The 12,119-nt window shown below is 44.1% G+C and overlaps 1 protein-coding gene across 4 annotated transcripts in view; it reads left to right on the forward strand.

Moving 5' to 3' along the window:
- The window catches only part of HEPACAM2 (HEPACAM family member 2), a 217,815-nt gene that overhangs the window by 89,770 nt on the left and 115,926 nt on the right, over nt 1–12,119 (forward strand). For all 4 annotated transcript variants that reach the window (XM_029588890.1, XM_029588891.1, XM_029588892.1 and 1 more), the window contains exon 3: nt 10,100–10,384. In XM_029588890.1, coding sequence (XP_029444750.1) covers nt 10,100–10,384 — 285 coding nt within the window. The remainder of the gene's footprint in view (nt 1–10,099; nt 10,385–12,119) is intronic.

Here is a 12,119-nt window from a genome sequence, read left to right on the forward strand (position 1 = left end):
ATGTCTGCTGAGGGAGGGGGAGAGTGACCCCCTGGAGTAGGAAAAGCTAGAGTAGTAAAAGACGAGGTTCCCAAAGCAAAATATAAACAAAAGACTACAAATCCCGAGATGCAAATGAAGGGGGCTTGGTGGAATTATGGGGCTCTGGAGGCAGGGTTTTCCAAGAGTAGAGTGGCTTGGAAACCTCTAAATCTTTAGAGGCCCAAGAGGGAGAAGGAGGAGGCCTGTCCTGTCAGTGGACAAGAGAGACTACACACACACAAGCATCCTGGAAGCTGTACTGATAGAGCTGAAGGTAACTTTGATAATACAGGAAAGACTGTGCAGTAATACAAAACTGCTTTAACTTGCTGGAACTCTTTAAACGGGGGAAAGGAAACAAGTAAAAGGGATGTTGCGCAGCTAACTTACAGGCCGATACAGTACAGTGCGCTCCGATGGAGCGCACTGTTAACCTGTCATTGGACGCGCGTTTTCCCTTACCCCTTATTCAGTAAGGGGCGGAAAACGCGCGTCCAACCCGCCGAACCTAATAGCACCCTCAACATGCAAATGCATGTTGATGGCCCTATTAAGTATTCGCGCGCGATTCAGAAAGTAAAATGTGCAGCCAAGCCGCACATTTTACTTTCAGAAATTAGCGCCTACCCAAAGGTAGGCGCTAATTTCTTCCGGCACCAGGAAAGTGCACAGAAAAGCATGGCGATATTAAGTCGGAGGTCCCGAAGAGTAAAAAAAGTTTAAAAAAAAGAAAAAAAAATTTGAAGTCAGCCGGCAGCTGTCGGGTCGAAAACCGGACGCTCAATTTTGCCGGCGTCCGGTTTCCAAGCCCGTGGCTGTCAATGGGCTCGAGAATCGACGCTGGCAAAATTGAGTGTCGGCTATCAAGCCCGCTGACAGCTCCTGTCAAAAAGGAGGCACTAGGGACACGCTAGTGCCTCCTTTTGCCCGTTTCTACCACCGGGCCTCATTTGAATACTGTATTGCTCTCCCGCGGACTTTACTGAATTGGCCTGTAAGACTTTTTTGGGAAATTACTGGAACTGCTACAGAGCGGGAGAAGGGGATCTACAGAAAAGGAAGAGGACCATGAGTATAGGGCTTAGCCACTACTGCTGCTTCTGGTGTGTGCTACGGCCTGCATGGAAGAGGAGTAGGAGAGCTGCTGGAGGGGGTAAGTAAAGGTGGCTTTTTAAGTTTATTCTTCTTGATTGACTGCCATTTTAATTATTTAATATTGTGATGTGTCTGCTTTTTGGAAATATTTTATTGGTGTTTGAAGAATTTTTAATAGTTTTTATGAGTTTTTAATTGTTGGATGTTATTCTGTTCATAGCTGTTTTGAAAAATGTATTCTGCTTATTAGTATAGTTTTACTTATTAGTATAGTTTTAGCTATAGATCTATAGCTGCTTGCTAGTTCTGTTTTCCTAATAAGAGGTGTATTGGTTTTTAGGGCCTGATTTAATATTTGTAGTGATGCCTTTTCATAGATAGGGTTGCACCTGTTTGAGTGTATTCCATAATACAGGTGTAACTGTGTGCGGATTAGTTTATGTGCATTACTACAGATCCTGGGAGTATGTTAGGTCAGTTCTGTGTCTGTTACAGAGATGAGATATTTTACAAGCATGTAAGTGTTTGTATCAGTCTTATTTGTTGTGTTTTCTCAAGAGGATATGCATTGGTGGTAAACTGCTGTCTTTTCATAAGTAGGGCTATTGAGCCTGGAAGTAGAAGGAGTTTGAGTTGCAGTTACTGAGATGATACAAGAACCAGAATATCTTTTTTGTAGGGTGAGTTGTATGGGGAATGTCATAATTCTGCTTTACATCCATTATTGTGGGTCAGGAGGGTTCCCGTGGATGCAAACTGTACTTTTACATCTAGCCCCGTGACGATCATGGGTCAGTGTGTCATGTATGTGAGAACCATCTGTCAGGTGTGTCCCGACAGAAAAAAGGTTGAGAACCACTGCTCTAATTCATCGATTGAAATAAAAGAATTGCATTGTAAATGAAGGCATCTCCATTTTAATATTTTTAGTTGTATCATCATTCTCTCTCTTTAAGGGATTGCCACTTTTTAATGATCATGGTGAAAAAAGGTTTCATTTTTCTTGCCAGATACCATTTTCTGTGATAATGGAGGGCTTTGTTTGAACCGTTTAACTTCATATGGCGCCACAAAAGCTTCTGTGTTGACTGATTTACCCCCTGGCCATGGGAGTTATCTCTTTGGTCAGTCTGAACAAATTTATGTCAGGTTCCCTACTGAGTTAATTCAAAAAATCATGGTAAGTCTGAATCAACAAGAAAACCAGTTTCTTAATCCAGTCAGACATCAGGCAGAAGTTTTTAGTGTGAAACAGATTGAAGACACTGAGGACAAACAGAGGAGGTACTGTAAACAGGAACGCTAGAGTACAGACAGGAGACACTGAAAGTAGGCACATTGAGGTTACTGAAAGCAGGGACACAAGGTGCTTAAGAAAGGAACATAGGCTTGACTGGAAACACGGACATGCTTACCAGAGACACGGAAAACCAGAGATTGGAACTGGGGAATATCAGAAACATTGGGTTACCAGAGAAAGGAACTCAATGGTTACTAAAGACAGGAATGCAAACTTGACTGGAAATAGGAATACCCATGTCCAATAGTTCAGTTTCATGGCAGCATGGGTGGTGCAGAGCTCCAGATACTGGGAACTATTTCCTGTGGCAGAGCTTGATGATTTGTAAGTTCTGTGGGCCCATCTGCTCTCTTGAGAACGTGATTTTTCAGATTTGTTGATCAGGATTATGGCTCACAGGATCTCAGATCTACCATTGCTGGCTTGAGGTTCAGTTGCTAAGGGAAACAGCTTATCCCTCATCTAGAATCCAATTCAAGCCCTGTCTGTGCTACAACCATGCACTGTATTTAAGTTATTGAAATAGGGAGATCATTGGCTTATTTGCTCTTATTTACTGAAGTATGCTAAAAAAATAAAAATAAAAAAATGTGCACAGCTAAGTTACTACCCAAAATATGGCTATAATTGGTTAGGGGAATAAAGGGACTAGTATCTGGCACACTAACCCCTTAGTGACCATGACCTGCCACCCTTGAAAAAAATCCCTCCTTTCCAGCCCACAATCTAAGAACCATCCCAAACTGGCAGTCCCTGATTACTCAGGCATCTCTCCATCTCCCTCAACAGAAGCCCAAATGCTTCCCTTGTGGGGTGTTCCTGGGTCCGGGACCGACCTAGAGGAAGCCCCCCTCCCAGGGCAGACTCTATCAGAACTCGCATTCTTGGCGCCTGGAGCCTCCACCTGGGGAAGAAGGTGTCAGTGGATGGGATTTCCCTCTCTTCACCCCAGGAAAACAAAAGGGACTGTGAAGAAGACTGGCAGTATGTACAAATACATACAGGTTTATTAGACTCTATGATTATATACATTTCTACATGACCATGCACATCGCTAACAGGGCATCAGACAGCACCCTTACCAACTCGTGGTTATTAGTCTCAGGCCATGCAACTATATACATTTCTACAAAATAGCAAGAACATTTAAAGGTGAATTTTAAAAGCACGCGCGCGCCAAAACAGGAAGATTTGCGAATGTTGGGCTGGCGCATGCCGAGTGGATTTTAAAAGCCGCCCGGATATGTGCATATCTCCCAATGCACGCACAAAAATGTTTTTCTAAAAAAAAGGGGTGGGGTGTGGGTGTGGTTCGGGCAGAGCATGGGTGTTCCTGGATTTCTCAATGAAGCCAGCGCGTAAATACGCATGCGCACAAGCCTGCACCGGGCTCCTCTTCCACGTAGCTTTACTTCTGCTATGGATGGCCTGTAAGTAATAAAATTAGAACATCTAGGCATGTTAGTAGGGTTTTATGGGTCAGGACTACAGGGGGAAAGGGAGGCTATTAAATTTGGGAGGTTTGGAAGTCCTATCCCTTGCCTGGGCTAACTGGGAATGAACTGGTGAAACTGGCAATGGCGAGGACATGCACCCCTTTTAAGATCCCCCCCATTTACGTGGTGGAACCAGGATTTATGCGAATATGCACACGCCCACTTAAAATTGTGTGTGCGCTCGGCCTATTTTATAACATGCATGCATATACACGTGTCTGTTATAAAATAACCACATCCCTGGGCGTGAGCCTGCAAATGCACGGACATGTGTGCCTGTTTGAAAGTTACTTTCCTTATATTTGGCTACGTGGGGTTGCTGGTCCACACAGTATGCCACCATATACAATAGGAGGGACCTCTTGTGTTCCTGCTTAATCAAATAGGTCCATTGTGTCTTAATTGCTGCCATCTCCTCTGCACCACTTCCACTCCGCTGACAGGTCCGTGCCTTCCTTAGGGGACTCAACTCCACCTCCCAGTCCACCGTTGGGGTCCATGCCCTCTTAGGGGACTCAATGTCACCTTCTAATCTGCTGCTGGAGTACCCAACTCCATGCCCTCCTTTCTTAACCGGCGGACAGCCACCACAGCAGACCTCTTTCCAGCTTGCGCTGTCAATGAAGTGCTAGGGGCGCGCAATTGCCCCTAGCGCCTCCTCGACAATGCGAGCCCTAATTTAAATATTGCATCGTGCCCCCAGGAGAGATGCCTGGGGGCGCGTTATGAAGGTGGGCGCTGAGTATACAGCGCCGCTTTCAGCACAAGTTTTTTGCATCGGCCCCAAAGTTTTATAACTTAGGATCTTGCCATCATTTGTTTTTTAAAATGTTTCACTGCAAGTTACCAGAAGTAGTTAAGGGGGCTTTGACATGGAAATCCCCTACCTGAGTCTCTGACTTATCTATTCAATGGTCATTTAAGCACCTTCATTGTAAGGGGTCTGGCAGGCTTTCAAATCTCATTCTGGCTTTCCCTGGTCTGGCAGCTCTTGTTACACACGGTAGCTGCATTGTCCTTTTTTTCTGCTGCAGTTCACTTAAATGGTAGTATGGAGGAGGGCTTCAGAATCCTCCAAGCCCCTCTCCACTCCAAATATACCCCCCTTCCACCCCCATCCAGTCACACACTCCCTGGGCCCTCCCACCTCCTACTGGCAGGATGATCCTTTCATACCTCTTTCCAGCTGGAACACTCAGCCCAAATTGGCAACATTATACACCATGATCTACATTCCCATGCTCTGCATAATCGCTAAATTAGTGAATAGCAAGTACTTATCCATTCAAAAAGACAGTGCAGTTTAAATGTTAATGCAGAAATCAGTCTTCAAACCCAAGGACTTCAGGGTAGCATTTCTGTAGCCATGAAATTCTCTGGTTACTTTCTTTCACTCTGGGCCTTCCCAGCAAAGATCAATTCCCCTTTCTGTAGAAACTGAATTCCTCTGGATGACTCTCGGTGATCTTGCTTAATCTTCAGCTACACCACCACCTCACACCTGGGAGGCTGCAAGCAGCTTGAACCTGTCGCTGGTGAACTCACCGTTCAATTCTTCTCCCTAGTAGGATTCCTAGGTTAGAAATCCCCATACTCTCTCTTACACAAAGTCCATTTCGTCCCAGCTCCTCCAGAACTCTCTCCACCGCTTCCCTCTATAACTCCTTTCTGTGCCTCCTGGGAAGTGCTTTTATACCCCTCATAATCTCGTCCTTCACAGGAAGGAGCTTGCACCCTGCAAAACACAGTGTGTACGGGGCTCCTGTCCTGTAAATGATCTCCCTTTGGGGGAAGAGCAAATCCAACTCTCCAGATCTTTCTGGTGACTCTAGCCAGGGTTGGACATTATAAATGTTTAACTTTGTTTCATATTTATATATGTAAGGGGATTCCCACATTTGCCCCTTACCAGTAGCGTTGCCCCTCACTGTTATGGCCTCAGTGGCCTCAACAGACCTGGTGTACCGGTAGTGCAGGATCAGTAGTCTCAACTGACCTTACCCTGCTTATGAGGTCAGTGTAGGTAGCAGTGTGTTAGGAGGTGTAGCAGCTCCCCACACATACACACACATGATGGGAGGTGCACTATCAGGCCAATACAATAAAGACGCATGGAAAACGGGTGCTCAGCTACCTCTTCTGGGCGCGCAGATACGATATTTAAATGAGGGCTTGCACTAAAAAGGAGGCACTAGGGACAATTGCGTGCCCCTAGTTCCTCCTTGGCAGTGGACGCCCAGGAGAAGTGGCTGTCAGTGGGTTAGGAAAACGGCTGCTCATTTTTACAATCATCTGTTTTCCTAACCTGTGCACAGCCATAGGTTAGGAAAATGGATGCTCATTTATTGAGTGTCCCTTTTCCTAACCTGACCACAGCACACTTTTTTTTTTTTAACCTTTTCGTTCCTCCGACTTAATATAGTCACGATATTAAGTCAGAAGATGTACAGAAAAGCAGTATTTTCTGCTTTTCTGTATATTTGAGGGGGCTGCTCAGAAATTAACGCCTGCTCTAGGACAGGTGTTAATTTCTGAGCGTAAAAATGTGCGGATCGGGTGCACTTTTTTTTTGTATCTGGGGTGAAGAGTTAATAGCCTCATCAATATGCATTTGCATGTGATAAGCGCTATTAGTTTTGGGGGGGGGGGGGGGGGTTGGATGTGCATTTTGGATGTGCTGAATCTCTTATGGTATAAGGGGTTGTGGACGTGCGTCCAACCACGGGTTAAACAGTGCACTCAGCTGAGCACACTGTATTGTTTCGGCCTGTAAGTTTGCTAAAACTGCTGGGCCCATATAAAACACTTTCAGTAGGGAAAAGGAGATGTTAAGGGATTACTGAGAGGGAGTCTGGAGAAGCCAGTCTGCCCATCACAACCTGAGGTTGCTACCTCCCCACAGGCTGGTAAGAGTGTGATCTTTCCTTTCACTGGGAAAGTACCTGGAATAGGACTTTCTCAGAACTGAGGGGAGTCTAGAGAAAGAATTCCTTTTCAATGGAGGGGTTTGCGCCCCAAGGAAGGGGCACTCAGTACTTCCAGGAAGGAAAGAGGACCTGGGTACAACAGAGAGAACCCTAAGGGGCCTGAAGAGAAGAAGTTAAAGGAAGTGGATGTGCTGGAAATTCCTCATTTGTCTTTGAAGTTTTCGGTAATGTGGTTTTGGTAATGTGCTTACTAAGAAAAGGAATTTTGTCCCAGTGGGAATTTAGAAAATGGAAGCTACCTATCTGAGGAAGGAGATCTAAGAAGTTCCTGGTTGAAGAGGAGTCAGTTCTTTGTTTATTAAAATTGGTTGATGTCTTAAGCAATAGCACTAAGCAAAGCACAAAATTACATTAATAAAAAATTGAATACAAAATATAGAAAACAATACAAGACAAAAAAAAAACACCTGATAGTGAGCTGCATTAGGAAGTCCCCCCAGTTTAGAAGCTGCTGATTGATAAAATGAGAGCTGCCTTCACAGCATTTACTCAGGAGGCCACAAAGGGAGGAGAGATCCTGTCCCTTGCTGACCTGTTTTGAGAGGGCAATTACTTATTGCTGCTGACAGTGACTAAGATTTATTTTTCCATGTGTTTTGGAGATTGTGTTGCACAAGCATTGGTCCATTGGTATATCACTTCTATGCCAGTAAAGAACTTTTATTTTTTGCACAGTCCTGATGTCCATGTGGTGATTTTAGTGCTTGTGACTGGACTGATGAGCAGAAGAGACCCTGTGAGGGAAAACCCTAAGGGCCTTGAAAGAGTTGATTTGGGAATCCCAGGAATTCATGGGGGTAACTTTAGCTGTGAGCCTCCTCAGGAGCCCCTATGCCCAAAATCATATTGGGACAGGGATTAGATAGATAAAAAGATAGACAGAGAACAGAGGCTTAGAAGATTCTTTGGTATCTATGATTTTGGGGGGTAGACTGCAAAAAAAAATAAATAATCAAGATATACATAAATTTAAAAATGAAAAGAAATCTAAACTGAATTGGCTGAAAGTAGTCTCTGAAATGGTTGGCAGAGCTAAATTCAGATGTTTCCCCTTACTATTCACCACACAAAAAAAAAAAATTCATATTCTTTTGTCACCCTGATAAGAGTCATACAATCTCCTTTCATTACCAGACATTTTATAAAGGAAGACCCTGCAAGAAAGTCACTTATAGTAAATCTGCCTGATCAAAACAGCACTATCTCCCAAAACTCAAACAGCAACAATCCTTCTTACGAAAAATATTTCAAAAGGCCCTAGTACACAAATACTACTATTACTATTATTAAATATTTATATAGTGCCACAGATACACATAAAAGACTGACTCTGCTACAAGGAGCTTACAATCTAGTGAACACAGACAGCCAAGACAAATAAGAGCTTTGGGGAGGAGAGAAAACATTTAGGGGTGATTTTCAAAATGATTTACATGCATAAAGCCTGTTGTATGCACAGAACTGGCCTTTTGAAAATTGCCTCGGAGGGGTTGTGTGCATAAAAATGAGTGCTAAAGTGATTTTGCACACAAATAAAGAGGCATTCATGGGGATGGAGTTGGGGCAGGGAATCCATTTATGCACATAAATCTACACACACACACACACACACACATACTTATGGCTACTCGGGAACAGATGTAAATGTGTGCGTTCATGTTGTTGGCACTGTTTCTGCGCATACCCAGGAATTTTTAAAGTGGATTTATGCACATACAGCAAGTCTGTGTAGAAAATTCAGGTTGAAGTTTCCATGTAATTTCCACATGCAGACTTCAGTCCAATAGAGGCCGCTGAAAATTACCCTCTCTATGTCTCAAAGCTGGGTTTATGTGTGCAGTTTAATTGAAGACAGGGACCATGTTATCTTATTAGCAGACACTCTGTCAACTAACATGAGAACTTCAAAATACACACTCATTGTGTATATAGCACACCTACTGGGAAAACAGGAAAAGCCAGACTGCCTCAGATCCCTATTCAGAAACTACATATAGTATTAGAACAGGGTTAGGCAACTCTAGTCCTTGAATGCTGCAAGCTGGTGAGGTTTTCAAGATATCCACATTGAATATTCATGAGATGACTTTGCATGCACTGCCTTCATTGCATGAAAATGTATCTAATGGATATTCATGTAGATATCCTGAAAACCCAACCTGCTTGTGGCACGCAAGGACTAGAGTTGCTTACCACTGCATTAGAAGAATATCTCCCCTCAATCACATATATAGAACACAGAAAGACCCTCACCAAATATAGACTAAGGGACTGTAAATTAGAAATAGAAATCTGCAGAAAAAAATGAATTCTTCTTTCGTTTGACATCCATTCCAGCCAGTCCTGGATTTGTCGATAGGTTGGCAAACGTTTAGGAGGCAGCAGGCTGGCTAACATTTGCCAGGTTCCAGCTCTGCTGAAGCTCATTCATCAGAGAACAGCCCTCTGCTACTCTGTAACAGATCTTTAGAGAAGACGGGGGAGTAAAAACACCATAAGTGCCTAGAAGCAGCAAAATCCTAAATCTATTCCTGGATTCCAGCCTCATAGTCCACTCCTGTTCCCTGAAACTGCCTGTAAAGGGAGGGGCTGGGTTAGGGAGCAGAGCAGCTCTTCCTTACTTTCTCAGCTCCAGCCTCAGGCCCTCCTCTCCTGTTCCTTGCACCTCAGGCCCTTGAGAACAAAACTGAAAGCCCAGGTCCTGTCAGAGGTGCACACTTAATGTATGTCAAACCACTTGAAAAAAAAACCATACAAGCATAAATAAAGCCATGGTAAAAAGTAGTACTTCGCGTAGCTGCTTATTTGTGCACACATAAAGATGTGAAGCCAAAGGGATTAAAACACTGATGACGCTGTGAGTTTGTGCGGCTGTGAGGACCTATTGTTTTTCCCATGACAGCTGCTGTATTTTGCCACAGGGAACCTGGCACCCTCGTCTGCCTAATGGTTAAGCTGTCCCTGGATGTATAACTTTCCAATTTGGATGTATACTAAATTCACATTTAACCTGAATAAGCTTTCGAAACTTTAGACCTAAAAAAATTTGATTCTTAATACATTCTTACATTTATTGGAAATAATCACTCATGAGCCTTTCAATCCTTTTATTAGGTATTGAAAATGTTAATATAGTTACGGCAAACAGTACAGTCTGAAGACTGAATGTGGATCGCCAATTCTTTTCTTTTTTGCTGCAGTACCAGTCTCAAAGCCGGTCATTCGAAGCGAGCCAACGTCTGGCGCAGTGGAGCATGTTGGGAATATCACGATAACCTGTTCTGTGAGAAAAGGCACCAGGATAACTTACCAATGGCTGAAAAATGGGCAGCCTGTGACAGCCAGCCCCAGCTACAGCTTCTCTTTGAACAACGACACACTTTTTATTGCTCCCGTCATGAAGGATGATATTGGAAATTACAGCTGCTTGGCAAAGAATCCTGTCAGTGAGATGGAAAGTGACCCGATTACACCAACTATCTACTGTGAGTATGTGCATGGATTTATATTTGACTTCCTCTTTAATGAAGGTGTGGCATGCTGAGGTTACAAGCTGTTATGGCACAAGCAAGTCCATCCTCTTATTTCTCAGTCGTGAGGCAGATTTATTGCGTGTCTGTACCAGTTTTGCCCAGTTTCCCCCCAATGAAAATATTGGAATATTTTCATAAATACATTTAGAGCACTTTTTACATTAGAACTAAACGGGAGTTAATGCTTAATAAATCTGTCCCATTTGATCTATAATTCACAAGTGAGTATTATCTGCTTATATTTTTCCCCACTGTGAATACTTTAGATACACAGAATGAAAGGACAAACTGAGAAACAAAGTTGATTCTTGTTTTGGCCAGTAAGGATGGAGGGTTGGAAGCTCAGCCCTAGACCTACTGTCCTCGTCGAGATTTCATCTACTCCCATAGTGCAAGAGAGCAGATAAGAACAGAAGATTTGCTCCTGATCCCATAGTGGACCCTCCATTAGAAAGCTGCCACCATGCCCTTAGTGGATGATGGTGGACTTTATCAGTGAAGAAATACCTCAATGAGAGGTAAAAGAATTAGAAAGCAGGGAGATGCACTTGGTTCAGTACTACGTAAGCTTATGGTGGCCTCTGGTGATCTTCAGGGAGAAGCACTCCACTCACTCTCCAAGTACAGGAGTGATAATAAAATGAATCATGTTGTAGGGATGTGCAGACCAAAAGTTTATGTTCATAAGTCCATAAGTCGAAAGGGGGGGTCATTTGCGGTCAATATGGACATATGGAGAATTCCATAAGTTGAGTCTATGTCCATATGTGCAAATAAAAATTTAAACCCCTCACCCGCCTTAATCCCCTCCCCCCCCCCAAGACTTACCAAAACTCCCTGGTGGTCCAGCGGGGTCAGGACGCCATTTCTGAACTCCTTTGCAAGGAGCACGTGACGTCGGCGTCACGTCGGAGTGACGCAGCGTCACGTGATTCCCTGCGCGTTCGCTCCGGGACCCTCGTTCGACCCAAAATGAACTTTTGGCCAGCTTGGGGGTGTCAGGAGGCCCCCCCAAGCTGGCCAAAAGTTTGTATGGGACAACAGAGAAATTAATTCTCAAATTGTTTTATTTTAGAAGAGAAAAACCATATTATAGTAGCTAAGTACCACCTAAATATAGCTTCTCAAACCCTGTTTTGTAACCCCTGCTTACATACAACATGATAGGGGTGTGCATTCGTTTTGAACTTAAATGTAAAACGCTACTTATTTTTTTTTTAACTTAAAAAAGTGATGAGGCGAAAACGATCGGATTTCCAACTTATTCAACATAGCTATGTTGAATACGTTGGAAATCGCGATTGTTGATCCAAAATAAAAATTTAAACCCCTCACCTTCCTTAATCCCCCCCCCCAAAGACTTACCACAACTCCCTGGTGGTCCAGGGAGGAGTCAGGACGCCATTTCTGAACTCCTTTGCGAGGAGCACGTGACGTCGGCGCCACGTCGGAGTGACGCGGCGTCACGTGATTCCCCGCGGGTTCGCTCCGGGACCCTCGTTCGACCCAAAAGGAACTTTTGGCCAGCTTGGGGGGGCCTCCTGACACCCCCAAGCTGGCCAAAAGTTCCTTTTGGGTCGAACGAGGGTCCCGGAGCGAACCCGCGGGGAATCACGTGACGTCGGCGCCACGTCGGAGTGACGCGGCGTCACGTGCTCCTCGCAAAGGAGTTCAGAAATGGCATCCT

This window comes from Rhinatrema bivittatum, chromosome 2, assembly GCF_901001135.1.
Source record: "Rhinatrema bivittatum chromosome 2, aRhiBiv1.1, whole genome shotgun sequence".
Classification (NCBI taxonomy): Eukaryota; Metazoa; Chordata; class Amphibia; order Gymnophiona; family Rhinatrematidae; genus Rhinatrema; species Rhinatrema bivittatum.